Raw genomic sequence first — 22,449 nt, 5'->3', positions numbered from 1 at the left:
TGAAATGGACACCATGGCTACAATAAACACACTTCTGGTGAAATTGACTGAACATCAGATTCAGGTGGAAACTAGGTTTCAGGAAGGACTCGAAAGAATCATAGCTTCTACACGGAGACCTGTGATTCCACTGGGAGTGTGATAACCTCATAAGGAAGGAGAAGACCTAGGAATCTTTTTTTCTCAACCTTGAAGGTTAGCCCACCAGTTAACTTGGAGCACAGAATTTAAGACCTGTTACTTGGCTACCCTTCTCAAAGGTAAAATTCCAAATTCATATCACCTTCTTAATCCCAATGGTATTATACCTTTTTCAGAGATTAAAGAGGGATTGCTTAGGAAGGTGGGTCAAACGGAACATTTTTACAAACAGAACTTATGTAACATCAGGTTGAATCCTGAAGAAACTCCCATGGAATTAGCTGCTAGGATTCAAAACAGTTTATCAGTATGGTTGGGGAAGAAAACATTAGCATAAGTATTGAAAACCTTAACTATATAACAATTTATTAATTCTGTTCTACCCTATTTACACAAATCTATTTTACAGATTAACAAACCTAATTTATCTTTGGTTGTTGAAGCTGCCCAAAACTTTCTGGAAGCCAGTAAACATGTACGAAGTTTACACAAAAGTGAAGAGGTGAAGAAAGACTCCAAAGTTATACCATCCCCTTCTCACAAAACTGAGAAGGGTAAGCTTCAAGGGAATTTGTCTAAACCACCTCCTAGAGATAGTGGGGGTAAACCGAAGAGAATATTTGGGGTAAACGGAAAAGAGAATACTCGAGTGGAAGAAACTAAAGGTATGAAGCCTTCGACAATAAAATGTTTTTTGTGTGGACAAGCTGGGCATTTGGCTTGACACTGTCTCTCTAAAAGAAAAGAAGAACCTATGGAAATTGGGTAAATGATAGAAAATGAAGAAGAAAGGGAATCAGAAGAAGAACAGGAATAATACCCTCCCATAAAAACTATAAACAATGTATTCTTAGGAGGAGAAAAGTTCAAGATGCATAACAACGTCTTAGTGAACGGTATTCCAGTTCAAGCCTTAATTGATTCTGGATGCGGACAGACGGCTCTAAGGCCTAATCTAATATATCTAAACATCTTAAGAGGAATCTACCTATTGGAGTTATTTGTGTTCATGGGGATGAAGAAATGTATTATCACACACCTTTTACCCTTGGCATTAAAGAAAATGTTACCCGTATGAATGTTGCTGTCATTCTAGGGTTGCCAGAAGAAAGTATTATTGATAAATATTCTCCCAATTTAGAAAGATTACATCAGAATGTAAATCATCGCAAAATGTTTTCATATTGTCCCCATTATTTATGGGTTCATGAAGAGTTTTTTCCAGAGGACCCCAATATTGGATTGTAGAACTGTTGAACCTACTAAAGCGGCGGGGAGTGGGAGGTTAGGTCTTTAGGGTAAGGGTGTGTGAAGAATCCTGCAGATCCCTCACTAAAACCCTGCCTAAAGTCTCCTCCCAGGTGGTCAGGGGTACTGCGGGAGGATCACCTGGGCGGAGACGGGGCCCAAGTTAGTGAGGAGATTCCGGGAGATGAGGCGCAGTATTTTTCCACTGAAGGAAATATTCTTACTCCTATGCCAGTGGAGGTTATGGCTTATTGTAATTTTAATATCTGTCAACCTAATGCTAAAACTAAGGTTATAACACCCAAAGAAAGAATCTTTTTTTATCTCTAAAATCATGTCCGCCTCAATATCAAGGGTACACTAAAAGGAATGGTGAAACTGTTGCCTTCTCTACCACATCTTCCTCTAATAAAGTTAAAACATGTGGCCCCTCTTTTACAAATACTAAGGGAATTAAATCTACCCTTAAAAAGTTACAAGTAGTGAGAAAATCTACCTTTGAGAAAGTGAACTACATGTTTCAGAATTGCATAGGTACTGAAACGAAGAAGAGGGCTGAATAGGCATGTATAAATAGAGAACAGGCAATTAGACCTAACAGCCTTCGCAAGAATCAGGCGATTAAAAATAATAGTCGGCACCTGAAATCAATTGCCCCTACTAAGAGGCATGAAATGCTGCAGCAGGATGAAGAAGGAGCTGGTAAAGAAGTTGGAGCAGGAGCTGGAAGGCTTGCAGCAGTAGTAGGAGAAGAGCACAAGGCTGGCAGTTCATGAGAAAGTGTGATCACTTAAGGGACGCCGGGACATGGACAGGGCAGATTTCACCTGCAAGTTCAGATCCGTAACGTTAAGGCAGGGAGGCAGAGTCTCTTGTAAGCGTGTTAAATAAGTTTATTGGGAGCAAAGTGTTCTGGGTGGTTCAAAGTTATTGTTAATTTCCTTGACTAACCTTATAGGGGAATGGGATCATCCCATTCGAAGATGGTGAAGCGGTTACTAGAGAATGACTGGAGAAAGGGCAGGCACCTGTGACATTATTTGTTCTAAACTGCCTTTCATCGCAAGAACTGAATCAGGGAGGTCACAGCTTCAGAAACTCCAGTGTACAAGGAAGAGAAGACCAAGAGAAAAGAAGAAGCAAGTTAAGTCAAACTGTAGTTTTTTAGTAATATGTCAAGGAAGAAGTTAAGGATTATTTAGGAGTTGTAAAGATGTTTTTTTCTGAATATAGAACCAAAGAAACATTTTGTTTTCAAATTGCATCGAGATTAGTAGTCAAGAAAAGAATTATAAAATGTGTTTAGTAACAAGCTGCTGCACGTGAATTCCAGGCGTTGAAGATACCAACGAGTTAAGGCATTTGATATTAAATCTCCAAGTGTTTTCGTAGCAGTTGATTTCACCGCGAGCGGCCCGGGTTTAAAGAAAGGGACACAGCGGCGTACAGGAGCGTCACGTCATCCAGGTAGGCGACATGTCACTGAAGGGAACGTTGCCTGGCAACCTTAACGTGGCTCTTTTACTGCTGGAGAGGTACTCATAGTTTCTAGTTCTCTCTGGGATGCACGAATCGACTTGATGAAGTTGCGCGTTGTCGCAGCTGAGCGGAGTGATGTGGAAGCCAGCGCTAAGAAGATTTCTTAAGTACCACTGTTAACAGGCCTCAGAGAGTGCGAGGCAAAACAGAAAAGGGCTCCAAAGAGCAAAAGTGAACAACAATTTGTTTCCAAAGAGCTAAAGTGAACTGCAATTTGTTTTAAAAGACAACCTTTGTAAGACAGCGTGCAAGGGAAAAAAAGTTAAACGATTCAAGAGAAAACACAGGTGTAAGAAAACCTTCACTACCAGAGAAGAGAAATACAAGTTAAATTCACACAACCTGAGAAGGATTAATAGAAAGAGACTCAGAACTTTTATTGGTAAACACAAAGACAATATGAGTTGAACAAGAAACAAGGAAGAGAAGGAAGAATGAAGCTTAAGAAGCTAGAGACAATGAGAAGGAGATTACAGAAAATTAAGGGTCAGCCTTCCAGAGCAATAGGAAGGCAATCAGGTATTTGGAGGTGTAGAAGTAGTACAGAGAATAGCAGGGTCAAGGAAGGAGTAAATAGGACTAATCTGCAGTGTGTTTATTTGTAGATTCATGCCGGAAGTGTGGATCCATAAGAATTTGTGAGCAGAGAAAAGAACCAGAGTAGAGGTATGGAGATCTGATCGTTTGTTTTGTTGTCCAATTCCCCTTTCCCCACCCAAGCTGTCTGGTTAGAATTGAGTATCAAATCTCCTCGGGCCAAACGTTAGCAGAGGGGTCTGAGGACTCATCGTCAATTCCTGCAGGATGGTGAAACGATAGAAGAATTAAAAGCTACTCACAGGGAGACAACTATATTGACCTCTAAATCATAAGAGCTTAGTTTGTGTGTAGCTGAAGGACAAGGGGTGCACAAGCAGTATCTGACAGGGAACCATCTATGTTGTACCCGGAGCCAGTGGCAGGAGGTAGTAGTGGAGAGGTAGGAACTGCAAATCCCTTCCGGGGTATGGCTACTCATCACTTAGAGTTTTGGAGGAGGTTCACAGTGGTTTAGAACTTTCCGGATGCAGTGTGAGCTGCATTTTTTGTGTAGGCCGGAGGCTTTCTCCACAGAGACTTCCAAGGTAGCTTTCATTCTTTCTTATTTGTCAGGGGAAGCAGCTGCCTGGTTGGTACCTTTGTTAGCTAGAGGGGGTCCAGAATAACAAAATGTATCTTTGTTTAAAACGGAATTAAGTAAGATGGTTCATTGTTTCATCGTCATTTATTGATGCAAAGTGTAGATGGCAAGTTGTTGGAATTAAAACAGGGAAATGAAGAACTGGTCGCTTATATCACACATTTCAGAGCATTGGTGTTGGAAAGTGGTTGGCCAGAAGAGAAAAGAGCCTCTCTTTTCTATCAAGGGCTTAGAGAGAAACTAAAGGATGCCATGGCCATTATAACTGACAGACCCTCAAATTGTGAAAATCTCATTACCTTAGTTATGCGGTTAGATGCGAGGCAGAGTGAAAGAAGGTTTGAGCGTAAGAGAGGAATGCCGGTGGGAAGAACTTGGATAACAAGTTAGTGTTCAAACACTGAGGGAAGTGGAGAGAGCGAGAGGGTGTCTAAACCAGCAGAATGAGTTAGTCAGCTTACAGCGCCATTGAGCAAAGAGGAAAAGGAGAGGAGAAGGAAGGAAAATCTATGTTTGTATTGTGGGGATGGTACGCATTTTGTAGGAAGATGTCCATGAACTCCTCGAAGATTTGTGAGTATCTCGTCCAGAGGCCAGCAGGTGGTGAATACATTAGTCTGCAGTATCACACATTACCTTGAATGAATCTTTGTTTTGGGATGGTAAGGTGAGGTGTGGAGGCCCTGGTGTGCTGGACTCAGGAGCCACAGTAAGTTTTATTGGCAGGAAATTAGCAGCCTCATTAGATGTCCCGATAGTTACTAAGGTGGTTCCTGAAGAGGTTCGGGCAGTGGACGGTGCTCTGTTATCTTATGGTCCTATATCCCATTAAACTAAGATCTTGGAGTTGATAATAGGTGGTTGTTACGCTCACCTGGCTCCCAAAGAGGCGTCGATCTGAACTGGACAGCTGCAGTCCCCACCAATGTGACGCGTAGGGCCGAGATGTCGGACTGGACTGGCCCACCTAGCTTCGTTTGCTTGGCCCTTAGGAATATTCTTCTGCAAATGGAGAAAGGGAATTAACCACCCGTGGAGTTGAGCGTAAATCCCCCCACCCCCGCTGTTTTCCCCACAGATCCCCTTTGATGTCCCCTCTTATAGTCTCGACTGATGGTTTGAAAAGATGAGCTCTCCATCCTGCATTGAGCGCAGGGGCGCGTTGATAACCAGTTGCTTCACTGGCTCGAAGGAATTGGTGAGTTCCAGAACAATATTGACTCCAAAAAGTATGTAGTTCGTAAGAGTTCACATGTCTGACTTTCACTCTTGTCCGATTCCTTGCAGTTTGCAGCTTGACCCAGCGAAGAATTCCTCGTGGTAGCTGACGAAGTTCAGGTAAGGATTTGGGTTATCCTACACTGTTCAATAAAATAAGGCCAAAATGTAACCTGTTGCTTGCTCCCTTATTCAGGTGTGGAGAGAAAATATGAAGTTCGGGGAATAATGCCTCCGGCGGTAAAATTAGGTAAGTCTATTGCGGTGAGAATAGTTCCCCTTGTTTGTCCCTTTGTCTCACCTTGTTGTCCTTCCGTGGATGCAATGGAGATGCAATGGAGACTGCGCCGACCCGTGAAGAGTAATAGTACCCCCGGCGGTAATCAGGTAAGTCTATGGGGGTAATTACTATTGCCTCTGTTTATTCCCTTGGCTCACCTTTGCTGTTCCTGTGTTCCCCTTAGGTGCCAGAGTGCGGCGGGAACGTGCAGAAGGATGCGGTGGATCGTGAGGATGCTGCGAAGGCCGGTGAGGCGGCACGCGTAAAATGCTTCTTTTTCCAGCTCGAAGGCGCGGTGGATCCGGAATTCAGGTAAGGATCAAAGGTTTTGCTCTTATTCTAACCTTTTCTCCTTCTGTTCCTTCCTTTTTCTAGGAGCTGCAGACTCGAGGCGGGCGTGGCAGAAGACTGGATGCAGGCTTGCAGACACGGTGAGCGTTACGCTGCTGGATGCAGAATAACGCGAAGCGTGTGCTGCTCTTCGGGCGTGGTTTAAATAGCCTCCAAAGTAGTCCCAGGTAAGTATTCCTCCCCAGCCCCACCCGAGTAAAAAATAGTCCCTAGGTAAAATAGTCCCTTCCAACCCTCATTTGGCTTGGAGCTCTGCAGCATGGTCTGCATCAGGTAAGCTTGCAGCATGGTCTGCATCAGGTAAGTTCCACTCTATGAGCCTGGTGCCTATGGCGCCAAGACTGACTCTCAAATGAGCCTGGCGCCATAGGCGCCAGGACCGCACCCAAACAGCCCCTAGCAGGGGTTTTTGGGGTTGCTCAAAATAACGTGATGCCTGCTTCCGGGGTTGCTGGACCTGGTCTGGTTCCCCGGGGGTAGGCATCATGACAGCACTCCCCCAAGGCCCCTCCTAAACTCGTTCTTCCCCGTGGGTTTGGTTTGTCTGGGAAATTTCAGTGGAATCTTTTCACCACTCGAGGTGCATGCACGTGGTCACTAGGTTCCCAAGACCTTTCCTGTGGTCTGTAACCTTTCCTGTCGATTAAATAAAAAAGTTTTTACTTCACCATCTTCGAGTCCAGGATGTTCTTAACTTCAAATTCGGGTTCCCCGTCTATAAGGACGGGGTCTGGTGGCTTGGTTAGTCTTGTCCCTGGTTGCACTGGCTTCAAAATTGACACATGAAAGACGGGATGAATTTGCATATTAGCAGGTAAGTCCAACTTGATGCCCGCCGGGTTGATAAAGGCCTTAATAGAGTAAGGTCTTGAATATCTAGGGTTAAAGGTCCGCGTTCCCTTGAGAGGTATGCGTTTTGTGGACAACCATACTTGGTCCCCTATATGGTACTGTGGAGTATCACTTCTATGCCGATCAGCATCTTTCTTATATTTCTCCTTCGCCTGTTTTAAATGTGCAGTTGCCTCCTTAAAGGCTTGTGTAATCGTAGCGTGTGATTTCCACTGCGGGCATTTCTAAGTGTTGGGGTGAGTCAAGGTCTGAGGTTCGAGGGTGGTGCCCATATAGGGTATAAAAGGGACTTTGTCCAGTTCCAGCATGTACTGAATTATTGTATGCATATTCGGCGATCCAAAGAATGTCCTTCCAATTACTCTCAGTTTGATGTAACATACAGCACAGGTATTGTTCAAGAGTCTGGTTGGTCCGCGTTTGACCATCGGTCTGGGGGTGGTGACTGGTGGATAATCTCACGTCGATTTGTGCCAACTGACAACATTTCTTCCAAAAATGTGAAATTAATTGACTGCCCCGGTCAGAGACCAACACGGACGGAAATCCATGCATGCGAACAATAATTTCGAGGAATTCTTTGCCCAGGATTGAGGCTGAAGGTAGTCATTTTAAAGGAATAAAGTGGGCCATCTTGGAAAAAAGATCCACAATAACTAGAATGGTGTTAAACCCATTACAAGGAGGTAGATCAGTAATAAAGTCTAACGATAAGGTGTGCCATGGTGTAGTCGGAATGTCTAAAGGTTGTAAGAGCCCAGCTTTTTTTTTCTTTTGACTTTTGTTTTGTCCAGCCTGGCTTTGCAATAGTTGCCTAGCAAGGTTATCAGTTCGCTCCTTTGACAAAATCAGTTCTCTCCTAAGAGCATTGGTTTCTTGACAGGCGGAATGCACTTCAGCCCTCAGTTCCCCTAGTAACTGGGCCAATTGGTCAGTCTCTGAGGAATCCATAACGCCCGGGTGGGAATTTGTGGGTAGGCTTCGCGTTCTGTTAGGCTCACCTGGCTCCCACAGAGGCATCGATCTGAACTGGACAGCTGCGGTCTCCACCAATGTGACGCGTAGGGCCGAGGTGACGGACTGGACTGACCCACCTAGCTTCATTTGCTTGGCCCTTAGGAATATTCTTCTGCAAATGGAGAAAGGGAATTAACCACCCGTGGAGTTGAGCGTAAATCCCCCCACGCCCGCTGTTCTCCCCACAGATCACCTTTAATGTCCCCTCTTATAGTCTCACCTGATGGTTTGAAAAGATGAGCTCTCCATCCTGCATTGAGCGCAGGGGCGCGTTGATAACCAGTTGCTTCACTGGCTCGATGGAATTGGTGAGTTCCAGAACAATATTGACTCCGAAAAGTATGTAGTTCATAAGAGTTCACATGTCTGACTTTCACTCTTGTCCGATACCTTGCAGTTTGTAGCTTGACCCCAGCGAAGAGTTCCTCATGGTAGCTGACGTTCAGGTAAGGATTTGGGTTATCCTACACTGTTCAATAAAATAAGGCCAGAATGTAACCTGTTGCTTGCTCCCTTATTCAGGTGTGGAGAGAAAATATGAAGTTCGGGGAATAATGCCTCCGGCGGTAAAATTAGGTAAGTCTATTGCGGTGAGAATAGTTCCCCTTGTTTGTCCCTTTGTCTCACCTTGTTGTCCTTTTGTTCCCCTTAGGGGCCAGGGTACGACGAGGATGCAATGGAGACTGCGCTGACCTGTGAAGAGTAATAGTACCCCCGGTGGTAATCAGGTAAGTCTATGGGCGTAGTTACTATTGCCTCTGTTTTTTCCCTTGGCTCACCTTTGCTGTTCTTGTGTTCCCCTTAGGTGCCAGAGTGCGGTGGGAACGTGCAGAAGGATCGTGAGGATGCTGCGAAGGCCGGTGAGTTCAGCGCGGCGCTGCAGCAGGCGAGGCGGTGCGCATAAAATGCTCTTTCTTTCAGCTCAAAGGCGCGGTGGATCCAGAATTCAGGTAAGGATCGAAGGTTTTGCTCTTATTCTAACCTTTTCTCCTTCTGTTCCTTCCTTTTTCAAGGAGCTGCAGACTCGAGGCGGGCGTGGCAGAAGACTGGATGCCTTCCTGAGCTAGTGGATGATCGACATGGAGGTGATATGGGGGAGGATCTCATGAGCAGAAATTGCTCATCCCTGTCTTAAGGCAGGGGGAACTCTAGCATCAGAGGATACTCTAGCATCACCATATTTTCCTATGGCAGAAACGGTGAGCGTTACGCTGCTGGATGCCGAATAACGCAAAGCGTGTGCTGCTCTTTGGGCGTGGTTTAAATAGCCTCCAAAGTAGTCCCAGGTAAGTATTCCTCCCCAGCCCCACCCGAGTAAAATATAGTCCCTAGGTAAAATAGTCCCTTCCAAGCCTCATTTGGCTTGGAGCTCTGCACCATGGTCTGCATCAGGTAAGCTTGCAGCATGGTATGCATCAGGTAAGTTCCACTCTATGAGCCTGGCGCCTACGGCGCCAGGGCTGACTCTCCATATGAGCCTGGGCGCAAGGACCGCACCCAAACATCCCCTAGCAGGGGTTTTTGGGCTTGCTCAAAATAACGTGATGCCTGCTTCCGGGGTTGCTGGACCTGGTCTGGTTCCCCGGGGGTAGGCATCATGACAGTGGTACACATAGAGAGGAGATTGTTTTTAAACTGATTGACACTCCACAACTACAGTTAATTTTGGGTATGCCTTGGTTAACATTACACAACCCTCTCCTTGATTGGGGGTGAAGGACAGTAGAATTTTGTTCTAAAAATTGTCTTTTGGAGTGCATTAGAGACTGGCATCTTGATCAGTCAGTAGGGGAAGAGGTGGTACAGGTGGGATTCCGTTTGGCTCAAGGCGAGGAAGGCAGACATACCATTGGAGCTGTTTTGAGATCCATTCCGGATTGCTATCAACAAGTTAAGGCAGTGTTTGATGAACAAGAGCTGGGGAGTTACCCACACACCGTCCGTTTGATTGTAAGATTTAACTGGAGCCAGGGACCCCGATTCCTTGTAGTAGGATTTATGCTTTAACAGATAAAGAAAATGAAAACTGTAAGAACTATTTTGAAGACAATCACCAGCAGCTTCACCTTTATTTCGTGTCCCTAAAAAGGATAGAACCTTACGTACTTGCATCAATTATAGAGCTTTAAATAGGATAACCATCAAGAACTGTTACCCTCTGCCTTTAACATCAGTCATATTAGATCGAAAACAAGGTGCTAAGATTTTTACCAAACTGGACCTTGGAGCGGAGATCTGATCATTTGTTTTGTTGTCCAATTCCACTTTCCTCCCCAAGATGTCTGGTCAGAAGTGAGTTTCAAATCTCTTTGGGCCAAACGGAAGGGGAGGGGTCTGAGGGCTCATTGTCAATTCCTGCAAGATGGAAGGCTGGGACCTCCCAGTCCTATGTTCACAAACCCTGTTTTGCTATGGCTGCACCAAGAGAAACCTGCTGAAAGTGTAGTTCCCAGGTGTGCCTAGTTGCTGTAATTGCAGAGCCGTGCTGAAGCCAGAGGCCCATAGCAAGAAGCAAGTCGAAAGAATAGTGTAGTACAGGAGACTCCAAGTTGGCGTGGCAGGACCAGCTTGCTGCAGAGGGGTGTGCTTCACAAGGGTGCCTAAAGCCATAGAAGAAGAAGCAGAAGTCATCAAGTTGAAGCAGCCCACAACCACAGTATTCCTGGAGACGGTACGTGAAGCTCAGCGTTCAGGTTCACTCTTAAAGTCTTTCCAGTAACTGTTAGCAGCTCTAAAGTGGCTTGCCTAAGAGTGGAAACAAGCAGAAGTTGTTTGTCATTGTGGAAGTTGTTCTTTACAATGGAAATGCATCACACACACTTTAAGTAAAATCTTTAGTTCTCGCGTATGAAGAAAAGCCTTTCATTTCTCATTGTTGAACGTTTTATTATTACCGGAGTGGTCACGTGTCTCATATTAAAAGTGGGAATGTCTCTGATAATTCTGAAGCTAACTTTTGCAATTTCTACAAGACTTTATGGCATCAAATGAAGGTCGTGTGTGACCAATTAGGATTTCCGACCGGAGATAAAGCATCTCTGAGGAAAACATGGTTATACAAACTCTTACAGACAATTGAAGTTGAGGATCTAACTGAAAGAGTGGTCGCGTATACCTAAAATCATGTTTCCTTTGAAGACTGAACCTTATAACTCTTAATACAAATCTTCTTTAAAAGCAGAAGTTGTTATATTAATAAGGAGAACACGCATTCCCCAAGCCAAGAGGCTATAGTGAAGAAACACTGTTTAAAGCAGTCCACCTAACAGGGAAGTTGTTACAGGTCCAGGATCCTCTGACATGTGAGACATTGTTATTTGAAGTTAGTAGTGTGTCAATACAGCTTCAAGGTAGCTACTGGAACCAATGCGTTGTATACGGAGCTGGGTGCTTGTGTGAAGATTAAACAAATAACATGTAATGCTGAGACTGTTGAAGTGGGGAGAAAGTCAGTCTGGAAGTAGAGGCAGGTTATCCTTATGGCAGTAAGTCAGACTGAAGAGGCAAAGAGGCTGCCCTTTTCGTGGAACATAGAAGAGTGCCTTGCCTACCTGTAGAGGTCGAAGTGTCTTGCCTTTACTAAACCATTCTCATTTATAAAGTTGAAGCAGAAGTACCAGAACTGTGGTTGTGTATAAGACTGTCAGGGGATATCATATTGAAGTTGATGGAAGTAGTGGCACACTGTGGAACCGAGAAGTCTGTTTCCATAGTGATAGTAGTAGAAAGGGGGTTGTTAAGAGGAGTACAACAACCAAAGAAGAAGCATCCTGACAATTATACCAGCTATACTGCAGAGGCTATGAACAGTTGTAAAATTGTAGAAAAAGTAGTGGAAATCTATTCTTTGAACTGTAATAAAAAGCCATCCTGGAAGGTAGACGTCCAGGATTACCATTGGTGATATTTCCTTGGCTAAAATTGTAAAGGGATCTTTTCAACTGGAAGCTGAAGAACTGTTCCCAGTGGACTTTTATTTGGTGAACTTTTGTTTTATTTGGAATTTAGAAGAACTGGTTCAAGACTTTATTATTCTGTTTGAATATTTAGGATATAGGGGGTCATTACGAGGTTGGAGGTAACCATGACGCTATTAGCGCCATGACTGCCTCCAAAACCTCACTGACTCGGCCCTGGTGAATGGAGCTATTACCGCCCCATTCCAAGGTTGGCGGGCGGTAATTCCCCATTCACCAGGGCCCTTCCCCATTCCCATTTGAGCCCCCATAGGGCTCAATGGGAATGGGGAAGGTGCTAATAACGGTACCGCAAATTGCAGTACCGTTATTAGCACCAGGCGTTAAGGGAGGACCCGCAAAGGGAACACGTAATAGGGCGGTAAGGGATTACCAGTACCGGTGCCCTTACCGGTACCAGTAATCCCTTACTGCCCAGGTCATAATGAGGCCCATAGACTTTAAACAATCCTGGGGAAGGGATTTACCCAGGACAGGTGAAGGTCATCCATATTACTGGTTGTTTATTATTAATTACTTTATGTTGTTGTTCATTTACTTCATATGTTTTGTTGTTTAGTGTGAGGGCCAGTTTGTTTCTGATAGGAGTTGTTCCCTTAGTTATTGGACTAGGTAGGGAACTCCCTGATAGAGTAAGCTTTGCAAGGATTTATTTGCATATTTTACTTTTAATAAAATGTTTAATACTGAGAAACATACAAACAGTTGTCTGCCTCCCATTACTGATCCCTCACAGGACCAAATGCCAACATCATAATTTTAATCTTGAATTTTAGGTAAAATTGTTCAAGACACATCAACCCTAATGGATCTTGGGGTTAGGCCTCAAGGAACCATTCAGCTCGAGATGCTTTCCACAGACCAGGACAATTATCCAATTAAAGCCATGAAGCCACAGCATGAATACAACATGCCTGATGTCATAACTGTCAAAGTTCAGACAGGTATGCTTAATGTGTACACCATCCATTGTGTCCTAGCGGTGTAAATGCCAGCCTGCTAACTCGCCATCTCATTTGTTGTATCTGGACAGATGCGACCAACTACCAAGATGTGGTAGTGGAAATCGAGAGGCTCGCTTTTCACAAGCCATACCTGGGTGGATACAAACATAAACTCACAGGAGCTGAATTTCATCATGCAGGCACTCAAACTGTTCCGAAGAAGCGACCAGAGAAAGGGATTGAAGTCTTCTGCAGGGACACACAGGTAATTATTTTAATGAGTTCTGCGTGTCTTGCTGAATTGTCCCTAGTTCTGGACTTTGCTTTGGTAGCGAAGAAGAATTCTTTAAAAGAATTCTGTACTATTTTAAGGAGCTGTATACATTTTGCAGGCTTCCCATAGTCTTTCTGTTTACACCTTTAAGCAAATAATGTAATAGATTGAAATTCTATGATTTATATTTTCAACTGAAATTTTACGTATTATGTGTATTCAGGCTCTGGGCATTGACAAAACCACAGGATCCTGCTGTTTCTACATTGAATGCAAACTCTGCATGAAAAAGATATTCTGTATTACAATAAACAGCATCATTTAGAACATAATAGGGCAAGGGCACAATATTGACACGCCCCCATCATTAAATTCATTAGATGAACTGACTGAATGATTTGAAGTAGTTGAAAAGTACTGATGTTTTCAAAAAACCACTGGTCCTAAGGATGCAGGCCCAGAATTACTGTTAAAATAACAAGTGAATACAAAGTTGCATGTAGTATGTATCACCCACGTTCAAGAGTGTTTAAGGGTTGGTAAGTACCCTCTCAAGGCTTGTATTGTCTTCTCTTAATTGGGTCACTTATTTTTGCGTTAGCCCTTTGGGGTCCAAGCAAGCCTTTAAGAAGGCTTGACCACCATCTTTCATTAATGGTGTCCCTCCCCTTCTCCGCAAGTAACCTGGAACCTGCACTGCCTCCCTGCAGGGACATTCATTTATGGTAAGGAAAGTGAGAGCATTTTTAAATCTGACCCCTTTCCCTGCAGGAAAAGAAATGCAGCATTTGTTTCTGTTGAGGTGGTCATGCTGTGTGATTATTCAAGGGATCATGGCAAACTCGTGGCTTGAGTGCCATAGGAAAATATGGTGATGCTAGAGTATCCTCTGATGCTAGAGTGCCCCCTGCCTTAAGACAGGGATGAGAAATTTCTGCTCATGAGATCCTCCCCCATATCACCTCCATGTCGATCATCCACTAGCTCAGGAAGGCACCTGACCTCCTTGGTTGCCTTAACAGATCTCACCAGAGCTACTCGGAGGACCTGGTCACAATCTGATACAATACAGTTTACCACAGTCCTAGACAGTTCTAAGCCATGACCGCCATTTTTACATATGGATAAGCCATTGGTCCCCACCCTATCCTGATCAGAAATGGAGTATTAAGTAGAAGGGAATTATATCCTGTTGCGCCAACCAGTTAATAATAATATAGAATAAATGCCAGTTTTTATTAAGCAGTTTGTGTTGGTTTTCAAATTGGTTTTTATTTTTGATTATTGTTGGTCAATATTCAAATATCACTCTCTCAATGTTCAGATTTCACTCTCTCAACATGTGGTTCACCATGTTTTTGTAATGGCTCATCTGGATAGATGTCCATCATATATATATATATATATATATATGTATATATATATATATTTTTGGTTTTATTGATTTTTGTTCCTCTACAAGTCATGTTACATTACATAATAAAAATAAAATACAACCTCGAGGTTACGTACACGATCAGAACTTCGTACACATTCACCTTTTCATATTACTTGTCTATTTGTTCGACCTTGAACTGTAACAATTGAACGTAATATCCCTTAGCCCCTACCCCCTCTCCCGTGAGTCAAGCAATACATCATAAGGGTTATTTCAATGTGTGTCAATGGTTTGTCGCATTTATGTTGGTGAGGGGGTTTCCCCTTGGGTGAATTTTAATTGTCTTGATATTGGACTTCACAAGTTATGCTCTGTGCATTTCAACCCTGGGTTTCAGTCAGATTGGTTTTCTGCTTCTCGTGAAAGATATTTATTTGTATAGTCCATCCATAAAGTCTCACTTTGTGCAGATCCTCCGTGTAGGGATGCTGTTATCATTTCCATTGTACATATATTGGAGGCCACATTGATCCATTTGTTTTTACCCTAGACTATTCTAGATTTCCATTTTGTCACCAGTGTGGCACGGGCAGCTAGTAACAATTTGGGTGCCAGGCCTCCAATACTGTTCCATTCATCTTCATCCTTCTCGAGTCCAAATAGTACAAGATGGGGGTCGGCGTCCCTCTGGATACCATATAGTCTTTAATCCATCCTAGGACCTCGTACCAGAATATTCTTATTTGAGAGCACCCCCACCACATATGCCAATAATCGGCGACCTCTCCACATTCCCGCCAGCATATCGGGTTGGTTGTTTGGAACATTTTAGAAAGTCTAAGGGGATCGTACTGCCATCTGTGTAACAATTTAATCGTGTGTAGTTTATATTGGTTCGATATAGATGTCTGTGATGCAGCTTTACACATTGTTCCCCACATTTCAGGACTTATATGCTCTCCCAAATCTCACTCCCATCTACCTCTCAGCGATTCCATTGTTGCGTCTCCCCCGTCTATCAATTCTTTATACATTATTGATATCAGGCCCCTCATCTCCGTCCTAGAATCTAGTATTTTTTCAAAGGGGGTAAGATCTCTCATCAGTTTGGCCTTCCATGCTGGTTTTGTTAAAACCCCCATTATCTGTATATAGTGGAAGGTGGACAGTAGGCCTATTCCCAGGGCCTCGATCAGTTCTGGTAGCGGGACGAAGTGGTCCTTTTTCAGTAGTTGTCCCACCCTCTCTAAACTGGCTTCGTACCAGGATTGAAATCTTTCTACGTTGGGGATGTGGTCGTTAATTCCTGGGGACCATAGGTGACTCAGAGGGGATGGCCATGTGGTGATCTTTTGCATTTCCTTACTGTTTCTCCATATTTCCCATATGGTGTTCAGTATTGGGTGGCCTTTGAGTCTTTTTTGGAGTTTTTTCTTTGCGGCCCACAGCCATTCGGAGACCGTGGCTGGAGAGAGGTAGCGGTTGTCCATGGGGATCCATTGAGGGTCTTTTTGGTTGCGTAGGTGAGGGATTAGGATGCAGAGTTGGGCCGCCTCATAATATTTTCTTAAATTGGGGAGCCCTACCACTCCTTTGTCTTTAGGGAGAGTCAGAGTATCATATGAAATCCTCGCCTTCTTCCCTTGCCATAAGAAATGTACAATGGCTTTCTTGGCCTAAAAAAAAAACTTTTCGGCATCTCGATAGGTAGCATTTGGAAAGGGTACAGGAATCGGAGGAGACAGACCATTTTGATTGCATTAAGTCGTCCTAACCAGGCGATTGTTAGCTTGTTCCATCTATTGAGGTCAGCTCTGAATCGTTGGAGGAGGGGGGGAAAGTTTGCTTTATATAAGCCAAGCAGGTCTTTGGTGATCTGTATCCCCAAGTATTTCAGTTTGTGATGTTCAATTTTGAGGCCCAGTTGGGAGAAGCTTGTTTCGTTTCCCTCTATCGATCCCTATATGGGGAATAAGGTGAATTTAGTTTTATTCACCTTGAACCCGAAGAGATGACCATAGTCTTCCAGTAACTGAAGGGCTCGGGGGATAGATGTCATGGGGTTGGTTAAGAGGAGGAGTATGTCATCGGCGTAGAGAGCCACTTTGTATTCTATTTCTCCTAAGCGAATACCTTCCACCCTAGGGTCTGCCCTCATTTTTTTGTGCTAGTGGCTCCAGGGAAAGTGCAAAGAGAATTGCAGAGAGTGGGCATCCCTGTCGTGTTCCGTGTTCTAATTCAAACCATCTGGAGTATTCTCCGTTCACAAATATAGAGGCTCTGGGGGACGTGTACACTGCACGTATTCCCTGTCTGAACCTTGGGCCTATCCCCACCTTTTGTAGTACTGCACTCAGAAATTCCCACTCTACCCTGTCAAAGGCTTTTTATGCGTCAATTGAGAGGAGGGCCGGTTCATTAGGTATAGTCTGGGATGTATGGATAAGGTGGAGGGTTTTGTGCATTGTGTTCGCCCCCTGCCTCCCCAGTATGAACCCGACCTGGTCGGTATGTATGAGTTGAGGCATTAGTTTCTCCAGTCTGGTGGCCAGAACTCTCGTGTAAAGTTTTGCGCCCATGTTAAGTAGGGAGATGGGGCGGTATAAACTGCATTTTTTGGGGTCTCTTCCATCTTTGGGGATTACCGTAATTGATGCACGAGTGAAAGAGTCTGGGGCTATGCCTGTCTCAAGTATTGCATTAAAAAGTTCTGTGAGGAATGGTGTCAGTTGTGCACTGAAGGATTTATAAACATTAGCCGTATAGGCGTCTTCTCCCGGGGATTTTCCCAATGTCAGTCTCTTTATCGCGTCTAGGACTTCTTGTTCAGATATGGGGATTCTAGTAGCTCTGAGTTTAGGCCTGACATCCTGGGCATATCAATGGAGGATAGGTATGTTTCTGTGGCTGTTTGATCTGGGTTCGTCTCAGAGGTGTATAAGGTCTCATACAACATGGAAAAGTGTTCCAGGATAGTGGGTTGGATCGTGGTTGCTGTCTATTATTTCCAATACTTTTCGTTCAGCCCTCTGTTCCCCGAGTCTGGCGGCCAGGAGTGCATCCGCCTTGTCCCCCTTTTCATACATTTCTGTTTGAGGAGCCGGAGCTAGCCCACTATCTGTTCGTGCTCTAACAAATGTAGTTCTTCCCTTTTCCTTTTTGCTTCGTTAATTTTGTTGGGATCATTCTCTATGTCCTTCCTAATATCACCCTCTATCTGGCAGATTTCGGTCCTATGTCTATTTTCAATGATCTTCCGCTCTCTCTGCTTACGGGACCCCTCTCTTACTAGAATACCTCTCCAAGTGGCTTTCCCCGCCTCCCAAACTACCTCCTTGGATACCTCGCCGGTGTTGTTCATTTTAAGGTATTCGTCAATCTCCGTCTCCATTTTGGTCTTAAAGACAGCATCCTTCCAGAGGCTTTTGTTACATCCCCATTTCCCACCCACGACTGGTAGATCCTCCCACCGGATATCCGCCAACACCGAGTCATGGTCTGACCACGTAATTGGGACTATCTCTGAGTGCGTTGTGATGTTGGCGAGGTCTTCAGATAGATAAATGTAGTCGAATCGGGTAAATGTGTTGTACGGGTTAGAGTAGAAAGTGGAGCCTCCCTCATTTGGATGCATGTCCCTCTACACGTCTCTCATTCTATATGTGTTCATCATCTCTGCGCGTTCTGTACATTCACCCGTGGTCTGATCTCTTGCACCGGGGTTACCTGGTTTCCAATCTTTGGTTGGGTCTGCCCACTGATTGAAGTCCCCACCTAGGATAATATGGCCTGAGGCCTCTAACAATATTTTGGGGATGGTTTTGGCAAGGAATCTAGTCTGTCCTGTATTGGGGGGAGTACATCGTGGCAATCGTGACATTCATTCTTCCGGTGGTTCCCATTACCATTAGGGTGCGCCCTTCTACATCGAACCATATTTTGGTCATCGCGAATTCTATACCTCTTCTGATAAGGATTCCCACTCCCCCTTTCCGTAATGGTCTAGATCCCCAGAATTCCACCCCCACCCGCTTTGCAAGAATTTGTCGCTCTTCCCCTTTAGCGAATTTTGTCTCCTGGATTAGGAGGATATCCATTTTAGTCCTACGGAATTCTCTTGCTACCAGTGATCTCTTGGTTGGTGAATTGAGTCCTTTTACATTGAGTGTCCCCACCCTTAGGGATTCCCTCCCCCTTAATTCAGGGGTTTTTACCATTGAGTGTGTTTATGGGGAGATCCCTTGCTCTCCCTAGACGGTTATTTACTTGATCATTGACTTTCCCCCTCCACTGAGCACTTTGAACCAATATAGATGTTGCTTTGACTTCGTCCCTTTGTCTGACCCTCCCCCTCCCTATACTTTCCCGGTTGATGGCGTCCGATTGAGCCTGGTTGATGGCACCGGTCTTGCATCGAACCACCCATGGGGTCATTGCTTCACGCCCCTTGACCTAATGTGATACCTCAATATCGATTGAGCCCCTTCCGTGTCCCCCCCCTCCAGTGTCCAATTCGTGACCATACCCCAATTCTAAGCTTAGGTATTTCATCAGGTCACATTCTATACAATAGAATCGGTTCCGTCTTACCAAGTTCGAGATTGTTCAGTTGTTCCCCTCAGGGGAGACGTTACCCCTCCGGTACTTTCTCAAGCCTTTCACCCACTTTCTCCTGGGGCCTTGGATGCGCCATCCTCGGTCTTCCCTTCTCTGCTCCTCTCGGATGCCTTCCTCTTCCTGTGGCCCAATTATCTCTGAGATGCATGCCTTGATTGCTTTTTCGGATCTCAGCCTTATTTTGTTTCCCTCGTATTCAAAGGAGAGGGAGAATGGATAGCCCCATCTGTACCTGACGTTCTTCTCCTTCAGCCGTTTTGTGAGAGGCCCGCACATCTGCCGGAGGGCCAGTGTCATGGAGGATAAATCTTGGTGTATTGTTATTTGGGCGCCCCCTAGGGTGATTGCCTTACTGCTTCTCGCTTTTTCGAGCACTCTGGCCTTGTCTTGAAAGTGATGGAATCGGGCAAGAACCGATCTTGGACCGCCCGGGGGACCCCCGGCTCTGTGGATCCGTTCTGTTTTGGGTTTGTCTATGGCATCATCCGCGACTGGGAGCTTTATGATGTCGTGAAGCGTTTTCCTGAGATCGTTTTCAGTTTCTCCATCTCATTCCGGAATACCAAAAATGCGTAGATTATTTCGTCATTCGCGGTTTTCCAAGTCGTCCATCTTGAGCTTGAAGTCTTCCTCTCGTTGTTCCAGTTTTGTTATTCTCTGTTCGAGCTGAGCTTCAAGGGTGTCTATGGAGGCTTGGTTGTTCTCCACACCGTCAAGTCTCTCTTCCATATTATCTAGTCGTTGTGTGATTCGGTCTATTTTACCTCCTATATTGGCCCCCATGTTCTTGATTTTTCCCAGTAGGGCTGCAAGGTCTCCTTTGTGGTCGCTGATTCATTTCTGGTGGTATCAGAGGTTGCCATGTTGGAGTCGCCAACCCTAGTAGATGTGGAGGCGTAGGTAAATGGGGCTAGTTTTTGTCTCATGCTCATGTAGTCTTGGGGGGTGTGTTGGGAGTGCGTAGCAGTCTCAATGAGGGCAAGTGAGAATATGCTCTTGATGGGAGTTTTGGTTTGATAGCACTGCGTCCTCGTTGGCGCTATGGGGTTGGACGCTTAGGTTTACCCCCTTTCCGAGGCACTTGGGTTTGTTTTACTGAATAACTTGTTATGTGCCTTCTATGTAGCGTGTGGCGTAGTGTGCAGCTGTCGATACCACCCTTTTCCCTTCGGCTTTTTGTATGGTGTGTTGGGTTGGCCTCTTTACTGCCTGTTCAAAGATGAGTCAACCCACAAAGACACAGTACTCTAAGCGTAAGGTGGTTGTTTTCAGGATGATTCTATTAGGAGATGTCTCTAGAGTTTTGCCGGGTCCACTCCTATTGTTTCCGTGTAGAAGTTTTGGTGTCCTCTGTATGTGATTTATTGTGGGGGCCGTCGGTGGCAATGGCGCCTGTGGGTCCTTGAAGTGGGTTCTGACCCAGTTCTGTCCGGGTGATCGGGCCGGGCGAGGGCCGTTGTATAGTGCCTTTAACGGACTTGTTGTGGGGGAGTGTCCAGCGCGCCAGACTCTGGGTAGTGAGTCTTGCTGAGATCTGTAGGGGTTTCAGACTGAAGAGCTGACAGGGGCATTTAGATTTCCCCCTCTGCGTGGATGCTTTTATCATGGATTGGTTTGTTCCTGCTTTTGACTTGGAGGATCAGGTCCTCTTTGGCTGTCCCTTTAACTGCCACTTGCTTTGCTCTTTGCTTAAATTGGCAGCGTTGCGCAGCTATAGTGTCCTTGTGCAGCGTATGGTAGTTAGTGTTTTCCAACTGTGCTTCCAGCGGTGATTAGGGAAACATTTGAGGTAGTTGCACCTGAAATTCAGCGGGGAAGTCCTTGAGTGTTTGTTTCATTGCCTCCATTCATCTGCGTGGCTCGCTGGGCAGTCTTATGGATGTGTGCCCCTGTGGTTTGGATGTTACTGCAGGCGCAGGGTAGCTGCGGGGGCTCCTGGGGCCTCGGGTCAGTTGCTGTGCTTCACTGCGTACTGCGTTTTCACTCCAGGCTGAGGGGGGCCCGAGGTGTTTTCACCGCGCGGGTCCGTCCCGTACTATTTAGACGGGGGGCACGCGGAGGTGTCGGTGGGTCCAGATGGACCATGGTGTCTGTGCCACGGGTGGATGGGCCTCCGGGCGCCCCCACCGCACGGGTCCATTTTATCAGTTGCGCCAGGACTCCCCGCAGGATGGCGGTCAGTTGGGGTCGGCCTCGCAGCGGTCTCTGTGTGCGAGGGGACGGTTTAGGGCAACGGGGGTTCTGGTGTCTCACACAGGGGTACCCACCTCCACTGTTGGTATTTGTGGGTTCCTCAGCGGTTAGCCGTTGCTCGAGGGGCTCTCTGCTCCGGTGGACGCACGTGTGTCTCCTTAGTTTGGTTTCTCAAGCATGTGCGTCCGACAGGCTGCAACTTTTAACAGCGTTTTCTTGGAGATTCCCATTCCGATTTTTCTCAAATTTATCCCACATGGGGGCTGGGGAGGGGGGAAGAGTATTGAGACGGCAGCTGCTCGATTCTTGTCCACAGGGGGGGCATAAGTGGGGGCTCGATCCTCTTTGCGGGGCCGCGGCAAAGGAACTCACATACAGAGCATACTTGCCTGTGCGCCCCCTGGGGGCCAGTGTCCATCATATTTTTGTGCTATGAATTGTGTTGATTCACCAGACAAGCTAAATTGATGAGTTAGAAATTATGATTGTAATATCGGTGCACTACCGTTGGCTGTGCAGAGTGGCTTCACATTTCCACAAATGTATGTCTCCTTCTACATCCTGTCCCCTTTGCTCCATACCTAAAGACTGTAGGCCTCTCAGAAGCAGACCTGTTGGACATATTTAGCAGCAGGTGTACATATGCAGTGTGACTAAGTCAGAGATCTGTACTATTCAAAGCCATTGGTGGCCTATGAAAGCCTGCCTACCAAGGTCTTTGAGGGAGACTCATCCATTGCACCTTTTTCCCTTTAAAAGAGTAAGAGCCCAGAGAGCAGGGCAAGTGGGACTAACATGGGATGGAGCTACCTCCTGAGCAGCGTAACGTTTTTCTGGCCTAGGCTGTCTTCTGTCCTAATCTTCTCTCTTTACCTCCAAGCCTCCACTTGGGGATTCTTCAAGGGAATTTCTGACTCTGTACAAGACCCTATATGCCCCATTGTGAGTTTCTGAGGTAATTGGGACTCAAATCATGGGAAGGTCAACTTTCCCCAGTGATGCATTTTTAAGGAGCGATTCCACAAAGCAGCCCACTTCCTAGCATTCGCGAGCAGTTTTTATGAAGGACGAGGACCATCTGCCGGATACTCAACCTTGCTGGCGAGTATGGGGATGTTAGAAACATATTTTGCATTTACTGCAAACACACTTTCTTTGCAGAGACTGGCAAATGCAAGTTTCACTGTGCATGCTTGCCAGCTGTGCACCAACTATGAAGTGTGCTTTTGGCGACATGCAC

At 45.4% G+C, this 22,449-nt stretch overlaps 1 protein-coding gene across 1 annotated transcript in view; it reads left to right on the top strand.

The window, feature by feature from the left end:
- IQUB (IQ motif and ubiquitin domain containing) overlaps positions 1-22,449 on the top strand; it is a 548,499-nt gene that overhangs the window by 187,855 nt on the left and 338,195 nt on the right. The window contains exons 4-5 of the mRNA XM_069629104.1: positions 12,580-12,747; positions 12,837-13,012. Of these exons, the coding sequence (XP_069485205.1) occupies positions 12,580-12,747; positions 12,837-13,012 (344 nt within the window). The remainder of the gene's footprint in view (positions 1-12,579; positions 12,748-12,836; positions 13,013-22,449) is intronic.

This window comes from Ambystoma mexicanum, chromosome 12, assembly GCF_040938575.1.
Source record: "Ambystoma mexicanum isolate Mex_15411 chromosome 12, UKY_AmexF1_1, whole genome shotgun sequence".
In the NCBI taxonomy this organism is placed as follows: domain Eukaryota; kingdom Metazoa; phylum Chordata; class Amphibia; order Caudata; family Ambystomatidae; genus Ambystoma; species Ambystoma mexicanum.
The sequence above is the reverse complement of the archived record's forward strand: the minus strand, read 5'-3'. Positions and strand labels throughout refer to the sequence as shown.